The sequence below is a fragment of the Mauremys mutica genome, chromosome 4 (genome assembly GCF_020497125.1).
Source record: "Mauremys mutica isolate MM-2020 ecotype Southern chromosome 4, ASM2049712v1, whole genome shotgun sequence".
Classification (NCBI taxonomy): domain Eukaryota; kingdom Metazoa; phylum Chordata; order Testudines; family Geoemydidae; genus Mauremys; species Mauremys mutica.
The window spans coordinates 98,852,978-98,870,771 of record NC_059075.1 but is presented as its reverse complement, the minus strand read 5'-3'; the positions used below and the strand labels follow the sequence as shown (position 1 = coordinate 98,870,771).

The window sequence follows — 17,794 nt, the reverse complement described above, 5'->3', positions numbered from 1 at the left end:
AGGCAGGAGACACAGAAATGTTTAGAGATGCCATTGGACTAGCAGTGGTGCTGAACGATCTTTAAAGAGGGACTTTTTTCCTGACTGAGGTTAACACTACAGCAGGAAGAAACCTCACTGTTCAGACTGGTGATCCAAGGTCAAGGTCAAGTGGATCCAAGGTCATAGAACATTATCAACCTTTAAAACTAAAGTACATTTTTAGACTACAAATTCTAAACCCATACATACCCAAAGCTATATTTTACAACGAACCTTGTAAACAAGTGATAAAACATTGATGTTTTAGCTAGCAACACAAAACCACCAGTTTATTGTGTAGTCCACATCTGAATGAAAAATTCAATAGGCACTGAAAAGTCAGTTTACATAAAAGAAAAACAGATGACAAAAATAGTGTAGGCAATTAATATATTTCCTATGTATTTACACATAATACGATGATAATGTTATGTTACAAAAGAACAAAGCTGTTAAAGGTACCAGTACCTTTCATATCATCATATTTATAGTACTGTTCTTTTATATCTAAAATGCTCCATGGCATGACGAGTTTTCAGGATGAGAAGACACTGTACAAAATTTCAGCCCAATAATTCCTCAGATATTTTAGCATTGCAAAGCAGGTACTAATGAGTCAGGACCTAATTCAAACAAACAGATACTTAGGCAGTGCCTAACTTTAAAGCATGACTTCAGTGGGACTTACTCACGTACTTAGGCACATGCTTAAGTATTGTGTTGAATTGGGAGCATATATTTTAAGGGGCCCACTGACAATGCAACAAACTGATAACAGTAGTGATAACCATTCAAGAGAAGGTATTGCATACCTTAGTGGATGATAAAACACCACCAGTTACCCACCAATCAGAACACAGAATGCAGCCTTCTAGGTTATGTATAAAGTGTAAGATTTTTATTACATGATGAACTGAGCTTTACATGGCAATATTTCAGATAAACAAAAGAACTGTGTAATAATTTGCATACCTGATAAAAACTTTTTAGCCAGATGAGTTGTAATGGTAGCAGGTTACTATTGTCAAGACCAAGATTCCCTCCCTTCTGTCCCAAATTCTCAAGTAATATATCCTAAGAATTGTAAGTTGCTTATAATTACTCTATTTGCTTTAATCATTTAAGGACTGAAATATATTGTATAACAAAATGTGGTAATTATCTTAAATTGGCAGGATAAGTCTATGCATCTGAAATACTGGCAAAACTAGACAAATATAAATCAGTCTAAACAAGCATTAAAAACTTCAAAATTAATCAACAAGCCAAGATAAAATTCTGACCTGCTCTCCAAAAATAAAATCTACAGTATGGAAATGATTTGACTGAATTTGTTAATCCAGTTAATAAAGCAGTTCAAGTATTTAAATTGAGACAATACTAATGAAGAGAAAGAAGAAAGCATTTTAGCCTCCTGCAGTTCTACATCACTGGAATTTAACGTACTGCTCCAAGAGAAAAGCCTTATGTTTTACAAGTGAATGCCATTGTACTTTACATTATTCTGGGACCAGTAAGGACAAAGGCAGATGAAAGTGGAAAATTAGAATGAGGAGAAAATTATTCAGACCAAACCATTAAGTTACATGCAAGTCTGTAGAGTGCTACAAACTACATTGACCAATCAAAAGTTATTTGAACTTTTAGAAACCAGTATTTGTAGGTTGCATTTTAAACTATCCAATTTTGCCCTTCTGCCCCATATATGAAGCAAAACAAAAAGTTAACTAATCTTCGCCTTCAAAGAATAAAACACTGATGGTTTGTGCTACAAAACTATATGCAGAGTATTTCTGAACACAGTTCCTTGAATTTCAGACAGTAAAATAAGCTCCTTTAGAGAAATAAGGAAGTTCTTACCCATTACAAGTCTCCCCTTTTTTACATTGCTGATAAAAAAACAAACATACAAATATCAGAAGTGCTGATCCTGAGATGAATTATGGGAAGTTTAGATCCAATGTGATCTTTATTCAAACTTTTGTTTAAGCTTCTTCTGGAAGACAGCTGGCAGAATAGAGAGAATAGCTAGAATCATGAGAACAAACACAGAGTTCCAGGAAACTGCTTCCCCTGCTGTTGTAAGCTGGTACAGTGTTGTTCCTGCCTTAATTGCTACAAAAGATGGTGGTGCAACACCTATGTGTACAGAGATAAAACAAAGAATCAGTTAAAGAGAACTAAAACAATAAAAGCACAAGTTACTTTTCAATTTTTTTTGTTTTTGTTCACCCATAATAAAAAAACCCCACAAGAATGTATGCTGGTACACAGGAAGTCAGAGAGCAACTTATGAAGCGTCACCATTTATAAAGAGGGAAATATAAGCTATAGTTCCATTGAAGCACAGAGAGAAAACTGAGCAAGTTTACCCAAACTGACAGTTCAGTTTGGATAGCTAATAATTTATGCACGTGGTTAACTTTATTACCGTGAGTAGTCCTTTTCTTTACAAGAGTGGGGCCTTCCTAAATTACCACAACAGACTATATCCTAAAAGCCCAAACTAAAGACACCTTACAGTTCCCATTCATACTATTTCTAGTCATACTAAATTTTAAAAAAGACAATGCTCTTCAAAAAAGCATACTACTTGTAAGCTTTGTTACAACCAGATTGTTATATGTAAGTCTCAACATAGAATTATAGATTATTAGGGTTGGAAGGGACCTCAAGAGATCATCTAGTCCAACCCCCTGCTCAAAGCAGGACCAATCCCCAAATGGCCCCCTCAAGGATTGAACTCACAACCCTGGGTTTAGCAGGCCAATGCTCAAACCACTGAGCTAGCCCCCCCATAGTATGATCTTGTTAAATTACTGTTTTTCCCTACATAGTTAGTGGTTAATAATAAAATAAGTGCTAAGTAGATAATCTTTCTTTGTATTTTTGTTTAGCTATGCAGCTCAATAAAACTAGAAGATTGGAAAAATATAATTTTCTTGTGACAAGGAAAAAAAGGAGTTTCCAAAATATCTCGAAGCACCTAATCTAGTAGACACACCAATGAATAGATGTATTTTGACATCATAGGATTGTTTTTTGTTTTTGTTTTTTTTAGGGGAAAATAATTCACTTGTTCACCAAGAGAGAGACAATTCCCATCCTGTAAGATTAATTTAGTTACCACTTTCTTTTAGGTTATAATAATAATAGTAATACCTAGCTCTTATATAGCTCTCAAAGCTCTTTACAAAGGACGTCAGTATTATCATCTGCATTTTACAGATGGGGAAATCGGTGCACTGATTTGCCCAAGGTCACCCAGCACTCCAATGGTAGGAACTGAACCAAAATCTCCTGAGTGCTAATCCAGTGTCACATCCACTAGACTATACTGCTTCCTATATAGTTAATAATACATGAATAGCTCGTAGCCCGGGTGAAAAATATTTGTAACAAAATGCAAACTGAAGACTACACAAGATTTTTTGAATTTCATTAGGAAGTTTATGACAATGTAAACAAATTGGAGAAAAACAAGCCCTTCATGTGAAAACATGAGAGATTGAGGCAAAACAACTTTGCATAAAGAACATAAAATAAATCTGAGTTTCACATTTTCAACACAAAACAGTCATTTTACTTCAAAAACAAAATCACAAAATGGAACAAAGGATACCACTGAAGCATACAGATTTGGCATGTAACCTTGGACAAGTAACTGAACTTCTGTCTAGTTTTCCCCAACTGTAAAATGGGAACAACACTGGAATAAGATGTGAGGCCCTCACATATGATGATGATCAGCTCCATAGAAAAACATAATTAAAAGAAATAGTTTAGTCATGTAATCATTCAGTTGACCAGTAGATGGTGATATACACTAAATGATTCTCTGAACGAGGGGGACGGGATGACAACGGGGTCCTTAAAAAGCTTTAATTTATTAACCAAAATTCTTACCTAGAAAAGTACCAATGAAAAATACTTTCAGTGGTACATTTATTACAGGAGATGTTATATTGATAAACCAATTAGGAAGAAAAGGCGTTATTCTCAAAAATATTATGTAGTTAATGAGGTGTTCTCTGTGTCGTTCAACCTGCCACAAAATTAAAAAAAATTCAGTAAAATCCCTGTCTTGGAAATACAATGATCTTAATTTAAACACATGTACCATTAAATAAGGCTGTTCTTATTCAAATATAGTGCATCTGCAGTCTGGTTATTAGCTAAGAAGTTTATATACTTTTCTTTAGCAGAAATTAACAAAGGCAAAAAAAATAGACAGACTAAATATTTAAACAAGTTCCGATTGGAGCTTGTGAGGAGGGTCAGGAAAACATTTGTTAAATGTAGTGCTAAAGTTAGCTTAGAAATTCTGACTTTTGGGATGAGAGTTAGACATCATATTATATCTACTCAGTGAACTAAATCAATTCACTCTTTAACAAGGAAAAAAAAGTAGCTCGTCAAAGAGCAACTATTGGTCTCTGTTTGTGCAGATACATCAGATAGAAAAGCAGAATGTATAAACTTAGATCCAGATGCCCTTTTACACCAGATATTTGAAAACCTTATTCAGACTTGAGGTTTTACTATGTTTATACACCAAGGCTAGATACAGTATGTGTCTAAAGAAAGAAAGAGGTGCATTTGAACATGCATTAGTGAGGGGAGCCAAAGTCTTACTCTGACCAGCTAACACACTAAAACTAATAACTACAAATTGCCTTGTCAACGCCATGTTAAAAATACACTTTTTATCCTGGTGAAAAATAAGAGGAGTGAAACCTTCAACTATAACACTGTTTGATCTTACCTGTGGGCCTTGAACCAAGATGCGTTATCTGATTTAGAAACAGCTTCTCAACATGCTTATAACATGGTTTTGGGCTATTCATGTGTGTAGCTGTACTAGTGGAGATAGGTCCCAGATAGCAAGTGCTTAATGTTTTCACTTAATTGGAAGATATCCCAGGCCTTAGCAATGATCTCTGTTTCACCTACACTGCAGAACCACCATCTTTAGTTGTGTTGAAAGAGTAATGGGACAACTACATTGTAATCAAATCCCATCCCCAAACCCAAAGTTGAATAATCATGTAAATAGGACTAGAAATAATAGTGATAACAGCTTAATGGGATTACTTCCAAAACAGATCAGGTACAGTTCGCCTGGCTATGGAGAAACAGGTTTAAAAGATTTTTTTTTTATTTTATTTTTTTTAAAGGAACTATAAACCCAAAACAAATGTTTGTAAAACAGTTATTCCTGATCCACAACGGCCAGAGGAGTTGGCTTTAAAGTTTAAGAATAGAACATTGGACACAGAAAGTAAAGAGCATGGTTTTGTTCATCAAGAAAATCTCTTCCAGTGAAATTCATCTAAGAGGGTGTTTACTGTTGTAACATTAAAAAAATCATGTTTTTAAAAATCTGAAATGAGTATTACTGCAGTTAGACAGATTAACTATGAACTCAAATTTAAGAGGACAGTTTAATTTTTAAAAATTAAGCTGATTCCTTATATGAAAGAGTAAATATCACATTAGAAAGACTACATATTTAATTGTATTTGCTGAACATGCTTAATGCTAAATTTGCTTTCCACAAATATGCTTTGGGCCAGATTCTGCCATGCTTATTCATACCAAGTACAGTAGTACTGTACTCTCAATGACTTGCACCATTTGCTTTAAGGAGAATACACTTGGAGTTAGGTGCTAGTTGTGAGTAATGATCGCAATATCAGCCATTTCTTATTAGATTTACTGTGAACACCAAACCCCTTATGTTTCCACCTTCTTCAATTCAAATTTTATATAATCAGCATGAATATTTACCAAACGCAACTTTACCTGCTCTGACCATTTCACTGCTTTCTCTGTTAAATATTTGTACACAACTGGCCGTCCAACTAAATATGAAAGCATATAACAGAAAGAGGCTCCAAGTCCAGAACACTGCAAATGAAAAAGAAAGTGAGAAGAAATTCTTTGCAATTTGTACAACAATCTCTAATCCCTGCTGATTTTAACAACAGTAAAGGGCCTGGCTCCATACAGCTATCCATTTAGGCTGCTTTACAGGATTCTCCTTTTAATTGTCTGTGTTAGCCACTCCTACATATTCACATACAACACCAATCATTCGAATCTTTTCTATAACAGCTTTGCTTAGGCCAGAGTTTCTCAAGCTGTGGTCCGCAGACCACCTGTGGTCCATGAGTTCCATTCAGGTGATCCACAGATAGTTCCCTCTAAGGTGCACACCTGGGCAGAAGCACACGAGAAAATGAAGGGCTGCCCACCTAATTAGTGGAGCAGCGCAGGCACATGCAGCTCTACTAATTAGGTGCCTGGACCCTGGAGAAGACACGCATGTAAGGTGATGTGGTGGCCTTAGGAGGAATATGGGGTAGGTGGGAGGGGGTGAGAAGACGGGGTGGGGGGAATTTGGGACATGCAGGGCTGTGGCGGCCAGAGAAAGAGGGGACTTTCACCAGCTCCAGCGCTACAGCTGCCATGGAGAGACAGCCCTCCTTCCCAGCCTCAGCTCTGTGGTGGGGGAGAGACCCCCCTCCTTCCCAGCCCAGCTTGAGGGCTGCCACGGCAGGGGAGAGACAGCTCTCCCCAAACTACTGCTAAAAAACTTAATGGAAATCACATTTGGGGAGAGGTGTGGAAACCATTAAGCCCAGATCTTTGTTATATGATATAGTTCTGGCTCTTCAGAATACTCCCATTGAATCTTTAGTAGCAAACAGCACTAGGTTTGATGGGGGAGCTGCTAGGTATTTTGTAGGATAAAGACCTTATTTGCAAGCTCTTTGAAGCAGGGATCTGTCTGCAAGCTCCAAGCCATGTGTTAATGTGCTCCAGGGCTTGTAAGAACTCCATGAGTCCACTGGGAGTTTTTGAGTTGGTGACACACACACAATGTGAAACCAGGAGAACTTTGCCTGTTTCTACAAAGCTCTGTTGCATTTGCACAGAGTGGGTCCTAAATACTCATTTAAAATACCCATAACCAACCACTTGATCAGCAAAAACAATGAGGAGTCCTTGTGGCACCTTAGAGGCTAACAAATTTATTTGGGCATAAGCTTTCGTGGGCTAGAACCCACCTCACTGGATGCATGAAGTGAAAAATACAGGTATAAATACATGAAAGGATGGGGGTTGCTTTACCAAGTTTTAGGTCAGTCTAATGAGAAATCAATTAACAACAGGATACCAAGGGAGGAAAAATAACTTCTGAAGTTGCTCCTAAACCCTGCTTGACCACAAACAGTCATCCCAAATGCCAATAAGGAGAAGGAGAAATACATACTTACCAGACAGACAAGAAATAAGGCTAATGGGAACGGATAAAGAAACCCTGAGAGGATACTGAGAAATATAGAGCCAGGTATAGCAAATGTTTGCAAGCTGAGTGCTTCTCAGTTAAGGATAGAACATCATGTTACTTAGAACTTTTACATTCTTCATTTTAAAAGTGATCATGGTATTTACCAACTTGCAAGCTGAACACTAGAAATATGTATATCCTCAAAATACTACTGTTGGCATAAGCAGTTTACAAGAGATATTTGGGAACACTGCATTAATATATTAGTCTTTAAGGCCTTGCCCATATAAACTTGCACCAATTTAACAAAATCTTTTTTGCAAAGACACTTTTAAATCAGTGCAAACTGTTTTCTTCTTTCAGATTTTAGGTTTAGTGTTCATTCGAGTGACGGGATGACTGAAACAGCTTTGATAAGGTAAAGTACTATATGACCAGTAACAAAACCTCATTCTTCACCCGCAGCATACACATACCATTCCAGCCTCACACCACTTCTTAGATTTTCAGGCCAGAAGGGACCACTAGAATAATCTAGTCTGACCTTCCACATAACACTGGCCATAGACTTTTCACCTTGTCATTCCTGCCCAAACCTCTAACTTTTGTTTCAGCTGCAGAATTTTTTTTATTTTTATTGGCAGAAGTTGCCCAAAACATTCAAAACATGGTGGAGGTTTTTTGAATGTTGGTACTAGGATAAGACCAAACCCATATTTGCTTGTGACATACGCCAGAATTTGAAACCAGGTCTTCAAAAGTTAAAGTCTAATACAATAATCCATTGCATAGGACACCCCCTTAAAGGTGTTTAATTTTAAAAAGTGACACGTTTGCACACAAACCAATAGTAATATCAGACAAACATGATATCGCCTTCCTACCATAAATTTCTTCCCTTTTAAAAACCTCTTCATCCTAGGGGTCCATGTTAAGGACTACATACTTCTCACTACATAAACTAGATAAGGGATGGAGGAGGAATAGCTGAGTGGTTTGAGCATTGGCCTGCTAAACCTAGGGTTGTGAGTTCAATCCTTGAGGGGGCCACCTAGGGATCTGGGGCAAAAATTGGTCCTGCTAGTGAAAGCAGGGGGCTGGACTTGATGACCTTTCAAGGTCCCTTCCAGTTCTAGGAGATTGGTATATCTCCAATTAAAAAAAAAAAGTCAAACATATAGTCCAGATTAAGTTAAAGTATTTATTTATGTGGTCAGCAAAACATGTTCAACTTGTACAGAAGCTCACTCAGGTTTTTTGGTTTTTTTTTAAATAAAGATGTATTTTCAGTCCTCACAGTTGTGAAGTAAGCCATTCAAATGCAAACCTAGAGTAATTGATGCCATGTAGGCATGAATCTGAAAGCAATGGTGACTCAGAGTGGTGGACTCCCTTGTCCAGTATTAATCTGCTTGAAGTGTCAATTCAAATTCAATTATGATACATCATTGTTGACCACTTAAGCAAATGAAATTGAGAAAGTAGTAGCAATAAAGTCCATGGGAACTGGGAGTTGCAGCCTGGAAGTAGAGTAAAAAAAGTTCTTGGGGTCTTGCCATCAATTCAGCTGTGTTGATATGAAGTGGCACTACGACCTTGTTCATCTGATGTCTTATCGAGTAGTAGCCTAACTGGAGCCAAAGTTGAAGGGGCCACAAGTGGAAGTCTGGAAAGCACTGTCAGAAGCACTCACCAATGTGGTATACAAGTCCAAGGCAAGTCTGTACCATCATAGTCAGGTTTGATTTTATTCTGTTTAGAAATGACTACAATGATAGGACTCTGTCCTCTGGCAGAAAAGCCCTCACTGACCAGCGCTGATCATGGCTCCTATGAACACTCACAATAGTGATAGGGCGAAGGACAATTCTTCTTAGTTCACACAGAAGTGCATTTAGGCAAACAGGTAGAAGACACATTTCAGACTTGTTGCCATCTGTTGTTGGGATCAGGTAGACATTGATACTTCTTTGGTTTGCAGCCACTACAACTAAGTATTTTGGGAAGACTCACTGCTTGTACTGGTAATGGCTGGGCCCTACTATGAATTTCAGGTACTTCCTGTGGGCCGGGTGGATAACTATGCGAAGTATGAGTACTGTAAATCAACAGTTACAAGCCTCTATTGAGTCTGAAGTGATGGAGGCAATTGTTACCATCCTGAATATGTGTCATTTTCATTCAATCTCCTCAGCTCTAGGATAAGACAAAAGCCCCCTATTCTTCTTCAGAATAAGGAAATAGCAGAATATCCTTCCCTGTACTCCTGCAGTACCTCTTCTATGACTTCTAGACAAAGCAATGAGGCCACTCCTGTTTGGAGCAGGTTTTCATGAGAAGGGTGTCTAAAAAGACAGGGAAGGAGAAGTACGTAGGGGGAAAGGCACGGAAATGGTTAGAGTTGCCAGGGCTGATGATGCCTAGCACTCACTGGTCAACTTATCACAACCCACACCTGGTGAAAAAAACAAGGTGGCTTCTGAAGGTGAGGGTAGGCTCTAACTTGGCTCCAGTGTGTCTCCTTGGGCCTCTCTCTTTTGGGGACAATATATGTATGATTGCGATAGGGAACTGGGGTGCATTCCCCTAGGGATCACAATCTAAAATCTTTGAGAGTAGAACACTTCAGCTGTTTGGCTGCTGAACAGCTCCATCCCTTCAATGGGCAGGTCCTCTATGGTGCATTGCATTTCTTGGAAATGCCGAACGCTTGAAACCAAAGCCCACCTCATGGTGATGGCAGAGTCCCATACAACCGTGGCTACTTGTAAGGATATCTTTGAGACCATTTGACCCACCTTCATGAGCTCTCAGAGTTCTCTCTTATTATCCTGTGGGAGCATTGTCAGGACAGTGGACTTGCTCTTATCTCCCAAAATTATATTGGGAACAAAGCCTGATATTTTACTTTGGAACACAAGAGCTTAGTAGTGATGCTGAGGAATCAGTCTTACACCAAACAAAGGTCCCTTTTTTATGGTCTCTTTTCTGCAATGCCCTTTGCAAACCTGGATTTTTCCTGTACTGCTGATATCACAAGTCACCCTAGGTTACAGTAGACATATAAAGTTTCAAAGCTCTTTTGTGGCTCCTCTTTTTTGCTCCTTTTAGATGAGGGAGGAAGAGTGGTTGGGGTCTGCCAAAGGTGAAGATTATGCCCTTCTCGAGTTCAAGTGTGCCCTCACTGATAAGGAGGGCAATCCTGGCTGGGGCTGAGGAGTTCAGGATGTCATAGAACTTAATGACCTTTTCCTGGGTCACTGAGATTTCAATGCTCAGAGCCTCAGAGAACAAGGTCAGCGGGTACTAGAATGTCTTGAAGGTGTCAGGTGCAAGTGCTACTGCCCCATCTAGTGACAAGGGAGGTTGCTGGAACTCTTTTGGTGCTGCCTTTTCACAGAAGCCCATGTCTGGCTCAAGCAAGGGAGGTCTGGCTAATGATGCCACTAGGAAGCAAGATCTTCTTTTCCATAAGACATGGGAGGGAGATCTGCTCCAGCACACACATGATGTGCCCCCATTGATCATACTAGGGAACCAAAGTGCTTAATTCATTGGTAAGGGGACTTGCAAAAAATTTAGTATTAATCATATTTTAAAGTGCCATCCTCATATTAACTTTATCAAACTCAGAGTAAATGAACAAAGTGTAAACTTGATTTGTAAGCATATTTCAAGGGTTTGAGATAAACACATCACAGCATGCACATTAGTTGACCAAAGTCTAATCTAAGAGCGACATTTAACTATTAAAGCAGCAGACAGCTGATTGGGGTTTTTTTTTTTAAATGATTTAATGACATTTAATAACCCTGTTTTGAGTTATTAAAACCTCTCATATTGAGTTATAGAGAAGACCTCCTCCACCATCCTTTTTTAAAAATTATAAGTGGAACAACCATTGAAGGTTCATTTTTATCTAAGCATTTTTAATTACTAATTAAATATATTCTGAACCTTGCATCACTACCAACAAAAAGAGAACTGCTGCTTGGAGTAACAATTAGACTGATTTTAACTCCAAATATCTTGTACTTGTTAACTTCACATAAAGAGATCCAGCAATTCTTAGTGTAAAATAGGCATGAGAGGAATTAAGGCGTGCCTTGAGATACTTCTGCGAAATGCCCCAGATACAAATTTAAATTCTCTCATTCTTTTTATAGTAGCTGTAATAGATGCGATGTTTGAGTATCTTAGGAATGTGGGGCTGTACTTAATTTTGATTTTCTTTAAGATCTCCACAAGATCCATACAAATGGTTTGAAACAACTGAACCAATATGTTCTATAAAGCCAGATAATATGTAACTTAACATGTAAACTAAGAACGATTTCTTAATGCCGCACTTTAATTCTGCCAGTCTGGCCCATTCTTACAGGCAGGCAGTGAAATACACAAGAAAATGATTAAGTACTTTAGAGTTCAATATTCTTGTGCATTTCAATACCTGGCCCAAAGACAACCCAATAGTTACATTTTTAATCTTCATCCTCTTTTACATCCCTCCTTCAAATTTTATCAGAGAAAACACCATTAACTGCAACTAAACAACTTTCAGATCACCAGGAAAAGGATACAAAACATATGTGGCAAAATAAGCCACTAATACTTGAACGTAGAAGGTGTCTTTGTATTTGGAGAGGACTTTTCCTAAGGCCTTAGCATCATCCATGTCTCTGGGAATCTTTATACATTCTCTCTCTTCGCTGAAGGGAAAAAAAAAATTCCAGGAATTAGGCTAAGTAATCAGTAAATAAAATTTTAAAACTCATTTGCCCCAACATAAGATAATAAATCAAAGAGCAATAAGGTGAGCAAAACAATTAGTCTAATTGTTGGTGTGATAACTTTCCTAGGCAGAGAATACAAATCTATAGGATTCTGCAGCTCAAACCTTCAGATAACTTTAGGTGTTTTCAACATTATTTCTCCTTGTTCAGATTATACAGATGAAGAAAAATTAACATTGACTGAGATTTTTTGGGAGGGATGGAGGGTTACATCCCTCTTCACAAGAGGAAACATTTTTTCTGGTATTTTGCCTTATGGGTGCGTACTTCCTTTTTTAAGTTGAAGTATGCAGTTCAACTTTTGTACTGTTATACCTTATTTCAGTTAGGCATGAGATAATAAATTTTTTTTGCCACTATAGTTAAAAGCAATACAACCTCCTCACTGTGGACACAATTATATCAGTATATACGTGCCTTATACAAGTATAAGCTTATTTCCCCCACCTATATGAGAACACACAACACCAGTATAAATCACATTTATACCAGTATAACCATATCCAAAGAGGGGAAGGTTGTACTGATTTAATTATAGCAGTATAGTTAAAGTGATACAACTTTTGCTTTTAGACTAGCACTGACTGGCAGTCTCCAGCACTTGCTTCTGGATATTTCCAACTTTGAGGTTTTATATTTTGACTTCTGGGTTGTCTAATTAACTTCCTTCCACCTCTCCCCACTCCCTTTTTCAGATTTCTATCAGGTTATGAAAATGTTGAGGTATGTCAGTTTGGGGAACTCCTAAAACAGAGGTGGCCAACCTGTAGCTCCGGAGCCACATGCAGCTCTTCAGAAGTTAATATGCGGCTCCTTGTATGGGCACCGATTCCAGGGTTGGAACTTTCCAATGTGCCGGGGGGTGCTCACTGCTCAACCTCTGGCTCTGCCACAGGCCCTGCCCCCACTCCAGTCCTTCCTGCCCCCTCCCCTGAGCCTGTCATGCCCTCGCTCCTCCCACACACCCCCAGAGCCTCCTGCATGCCACAAAACAGCAAATCAGGAGGTGCTGATTGGCAGGGCTGCCGGTGGGTGGAGGCACTGGGAACAGGGTGGGGGAGCTAATGGGGGACTGCTGATGTATTACTGCAGCTCTTTGGCAATGTACATTGATAAATTCTGGCTCCTTCTCAGGCTCAGGTTGGCCACCTCTGTCCTAAAACCTTTAGTTGTAGAGGATACTACAAAGAAAAGCCAGCAAATTAATCCTTCTTAATATACTTACTCACTAAGCTGTGGAAAATATTTATATACTAGAAACATAATCGAAGCAGCAGATAGAAAGATGGACACTAATATGAGGAGTGACATTCGTGCTGATCCACCTTCTGTATGGGCCTTTCCTAAAATTAAACAAAATTATAGTTAACAAAAATAAATATATGACAGAGTTCAAAGTTATGCTTCCAAAAGTTTTTAAAGTAAGTATTTTGTGGATAAAATCTTCCCACCAAAAGCCATCTCTCTTATATTCCCTAGAAGCTGCCGGCAAAATCTTGCATTCCTTACTTGAGCAAAGCTCCCATTGACATAAACCCAAATAAGGACTACTGGAGCTGGCCCTCAATTAATACATTAAGGGAGAAAACCTGCTTTACACTCTTATTAACCACAGCAAAGTTACATGAGAACACTCATGTAAAGTACACTAAACTTTTTGCCAAAAATTCCCCACCACTGGTTTAGCTACAGTAAACAAAATGCTGATGGCCATGCTGTCTAAACTCTGCTCAGGGAAGATCTAGCGCTGCACTAACTCGGGCCAGCCATGTCAACACTACAAGAAAAGGTATTTTTAAACACGTTAACTAATTAAGGTAATCCTAGGAGATACATTTACAAAAACATCTTCCCTTTCCTAGACTAGGATTTTAACACAAACTTAGCTACAATATGTTAATAACATGTTTTTAAAAACCCACACCTTTTCCTAATGAAGACAAGGCCTAAGGAAAAGGTACTTTTAAAAATAGCTTTCACTTAGTCTTAGTATACATGGGAAAGTTTTTTTTCAGTATAACCTAAGGTGTGACATTAAACTGATATAATGATACAAGTAAACCCCTCCCCTACCCAATGGAGATACGCTTTACTCCTGGAGGAGTTCTGTGCTACTGCATGCACATTTAATAAGTCCCGCAGATTTCTAAGTTTTCACACAGAAAAAAGTTTCAGAGTAGCAGTGTGTTAGTCTATATCCGCAAAAAGAACAGGAGTACTTGTGGCACCTTAGAGACTAACAAATTTATTTCAGCATAAGCTTTCGTGGGCTACAGCTCACTTATTCGGATTTACAGAATGGAACACACAAAAAAAGTGTCTGCCAAAATTTTCCTGCAGTTCCACGTTTTGCCCACCAGAAGGCGCTGTGGCAATAGAACAAAGTTGCAGCTCCCGGCAGGGAGGGAGAGAGAACTGCCTTCGCAACACCGCTTGTCACGCCAGGTCAGTAGACGGGGCTGTTGGGGGGTCGGACAGGGGCTCATAAGGGCTAATGGGAGAGGGCAGGGGCTGAATGCAAGTGAAGGCACAGGGCAAGTGAAGGCACAGGGCCATGGGGGAGGGAGGTGCAGAGCTACATAGGGACAGGGAAGTGGCTGGGTGAGGGCACAGGAACACATGGGGACAAGGGCAGATGTGCCTGATTGAATGGGAGAAGCTAGGGGTCAGCCAGGGTCTGAATGGGGGAAGCTCCCTAACAATCCTTCCCCCCACCCCCGCAAAAACAAACAAAAAAACCCACCAACCACCTGTTCCATATTTTTCCCCCACCCATACCCAACAGCCCTCCAAGTTCACACCCAAGCTCCTTCCCAGCAATTACTTCCTTCTCCCTCAGCTCCACTGTTACCCCTGACTCCCCCAAGCCTTTGCTTTGAGTCTGAGGGGTGTGAGAAATACAGTTTTGTATTGTAGTTTAAATTCATTATTACTCAGAGCTCTGTATTAATATGCCTAGTAAGGAATCTATTTGTCAAAAAACATTTCCTGAATCTTTTTTGTTGGTCTGTATTGTTACAGACATATTTGCTGACAGGTATTTTGAAATAAATGACCAAAAATAATTGAAATTAATGTAATCATATTGTGTTATTTTGACAAATAAAATATTCAGAATTATGCAGAATTTTAAAATATCGTGCGCAGAATATATTTTTTGTGGGGGATGCAGAATTTTTAATTTTTTAGCACAGAATTCCACTAGGAGTAACTCTTATTCCAGTATGAGGGTTTGCCTACATAAAGACATTCAGGAAAGTTAAGATTTACTGGTGTGAAGATAATGTACATTAACCCCCCTATGGAAGCTCTTTTTCACAAATAATGTTGCTTTAGTTTGCTGTAGCTCAGCCCTTGAGTGTAACACAGCTATACCAGCAAAACCCTCCAACCGCATATGCAGTTATACCAACAAGAAATGCTTTGGATGGTATAGCTGATACTGGTTTAGCAAGCAAAATGAGCTATACTAGCAAAGGCACATTTTTAGCAGTATAACTGCATCTACGCTAAGGCTTTTGCCAGCATAGCTATTTTGTTAAAAATAAAAAAGCAAAATGTTTAAGTGTATACCTGGCCTTAGTTTCTCTGCTGGGGCTCCACAACACAAAAATCCCAAGGTGCTGGTTTCATTTGCAGCTCCTGGTGGCATGATTATGATGCCACTATGTGACATGCACAGCAATCTATTGCATTACCATTTCAATGTTGTAAACCAGAAAAAGGATGATGAAACATATATAATAAAAACAAAACAAGTGCTCGGACTAGTTTCAAGTTTACTTACTTTGCCAATTTTGCCTTGAAGTCAGTGCAAATGTTTACCATATTCCCTTAATATTACTGTCTCTGTTTTGTCTGAAGTGCTAGAGCCATGCAGCTACAAACTTAATTGTGTCTTTTGGGGTTTTTTTTACTACCACCTTTTCCAGGATGATAATCCAATATCAAGAAGGGAAATCTACTGGATGGAACTAATAGTAAAATTAATTATGTGTATTAGGGCTTGGCTACACTTACAAATTTGCAGCGCTGCAGCAGGGTGTGAAAACAAACCCTCTCCAGCGCTGCAAATTGCGGCGCTGCAAAGTGCCAGTGTAGTCAAAGCCCCAACGCTGGGAGCCCGGCTCCCAGCGCTGTCCGTTATTCCCCACAGGGAGGTGGAGTACGGACAGCGCTGGGAGAACTTTCTCCCAGCGCTGGCGCTTTGACTACACTTAGCGCTTCAAAGCGCTGCCGCGGCAGCGCTTTGAAGTGTAAGTGTAGCCAAAGCCTTAGTATGTTCTCCATTTCTCACCCATTCCACCCAAATTTGTTCTAACCGTTTACAAGATATACAGTAGAGAATTTATTACAGGTGGCTAAAGATTTTAAACTGCACTGTAAAACCATGCCAATTTCGAACCAGTGCTAATATAGTTAAATGTTGTTAACACAACCCAGAGTAGATAATCACAATACTTGCCATATCTAGTCAGACCAAATACATTTGGTTGCCTTACCAAATGCACCTGACTGATAGGGAAATAATGTACTTAGAAAATCCCTTTCCAACTCTATCAGTTTACAATTAGATATTAAATTATTCTACTATTTTACATACCCAGTAAGTACACACAAATTAAAGCCCCAATCCTTGCAAGCTGCTCTATGCAAGTAAGGCTACATGTGAACACAGGGCTGCTCATGACAGGTTGCAGAACTGAAAACTAAGCATATACTTTCATTTTGAACACCCTATAATCAGGTTAGGTCACCAAATGCCAACGAACAGCCTTATGTACAACTGTGTGTAGTTTAGTCCTTTATTAACATTGTTTCCCTGAAAATGCCCAGCCCTGACAAACTAACAAGTGACAACTCACAATTCATAGGTGTTGCAGACCCTTTTGTATGAGCCATTCACCCAAGAATGGTTCAGTACAGTGACCCTCACTAGCACATAACAGGGAGGGCTCAGCTGACCAAAGTGAGATGTCTGCTTTAAGACACTCAGATCCTGACCAATGGGGAAGTGTCAACTGCAAAGGAAACAATGGGGGGCAAAGGGGGGGGGGGTAACTGGCAGAGAGAGGCTTGCTCCCTTGCTTACCCTTCTGGAAGAAGGGTACAGATGCCCATCGGCACAGATGCCCATCAGCACAGAATGAGCCACAGCATCTTAGCGTGTCCTTGGAGCTGTTTGCTTAACTGCAACACCTGCCTGGCTGCCAACACTGCCCACCACCTCCCCAAATTAATGCCACCTCAGTGCCTGCATGCCCCTGAACAGTGACCCTACACAATGCCCCTCTCCCTGCCCCCATCTCCCCATACTGCCCCAGCCTCACCAAACCAACCCCACCCCACTTTAGTGCCCCTTTCCCTGACACTGACCCCAGAGTCTATTCCCCTGCCCCAAACTGACTAACCCTACAGTGTCCCCTACTCCCCCCATTACTCAGTACCCTGTCCCTGAACACTGATCCCACAGACCCTCCCTCCCTACCCCCCACTGCTCCCAATCCTACCTCCCCTCAGTGCCCCTCCACAAATAGCAACCTTGCAGAGCCCCTCCCTTTGCCCCAAACCAACCCCATCTCAGTGTCCCCACCCCACACATTGACCGGACAGTGCCCCTCCCATGACAACCTCCACACTGCCCCCTCCCCAGACACTGACCCCACAGAGCCCTTCTTCCTGC

The 17,794-nt window shown here is 39.7% G+C and overlaps 1 protein-coding gene across 1 annotated transcript in view; it reads right to left on the bottom strand.

Moving 5' to 3' along the window:
• Nucleotides 1–897: 897 nt before the first annotated feature.
• Nucleotides 898–17,794, bottom strand: part of TMEM41B (transmembrane protein 41B) — a 17,727-nt gene continuing 830 nt past the window's right edge. The window contains exons 2-7 of the mRNA XM_045015583.1: nt 13,337–13,454; nt 11,899–12,027; nt 7,305–7,398; nt 5,827–5,931; nt 3,928–4,066; nt 898–2,160 (exon numbers count right to left, since the gene is read on the bottom strand). Coding sequence (XP_044871518.1) covers nt 1,991–2,160; nt 3,928–4,066; nt 5,827–5,931; nt 7,305–7,398; nt 11,899–12,027; nt 13,337–13,454 — 755 coding nt within the window. The 3' untranslated portion in view covers nt 898–1,990. The remainder of the gene's footprint in view (nt 2,161–3,927; nt 4,067–5,826; nt 5,932–7,304; nt 7,399–11,898; nt 12,028–13,336; nt 13,455–17,794) is intronic.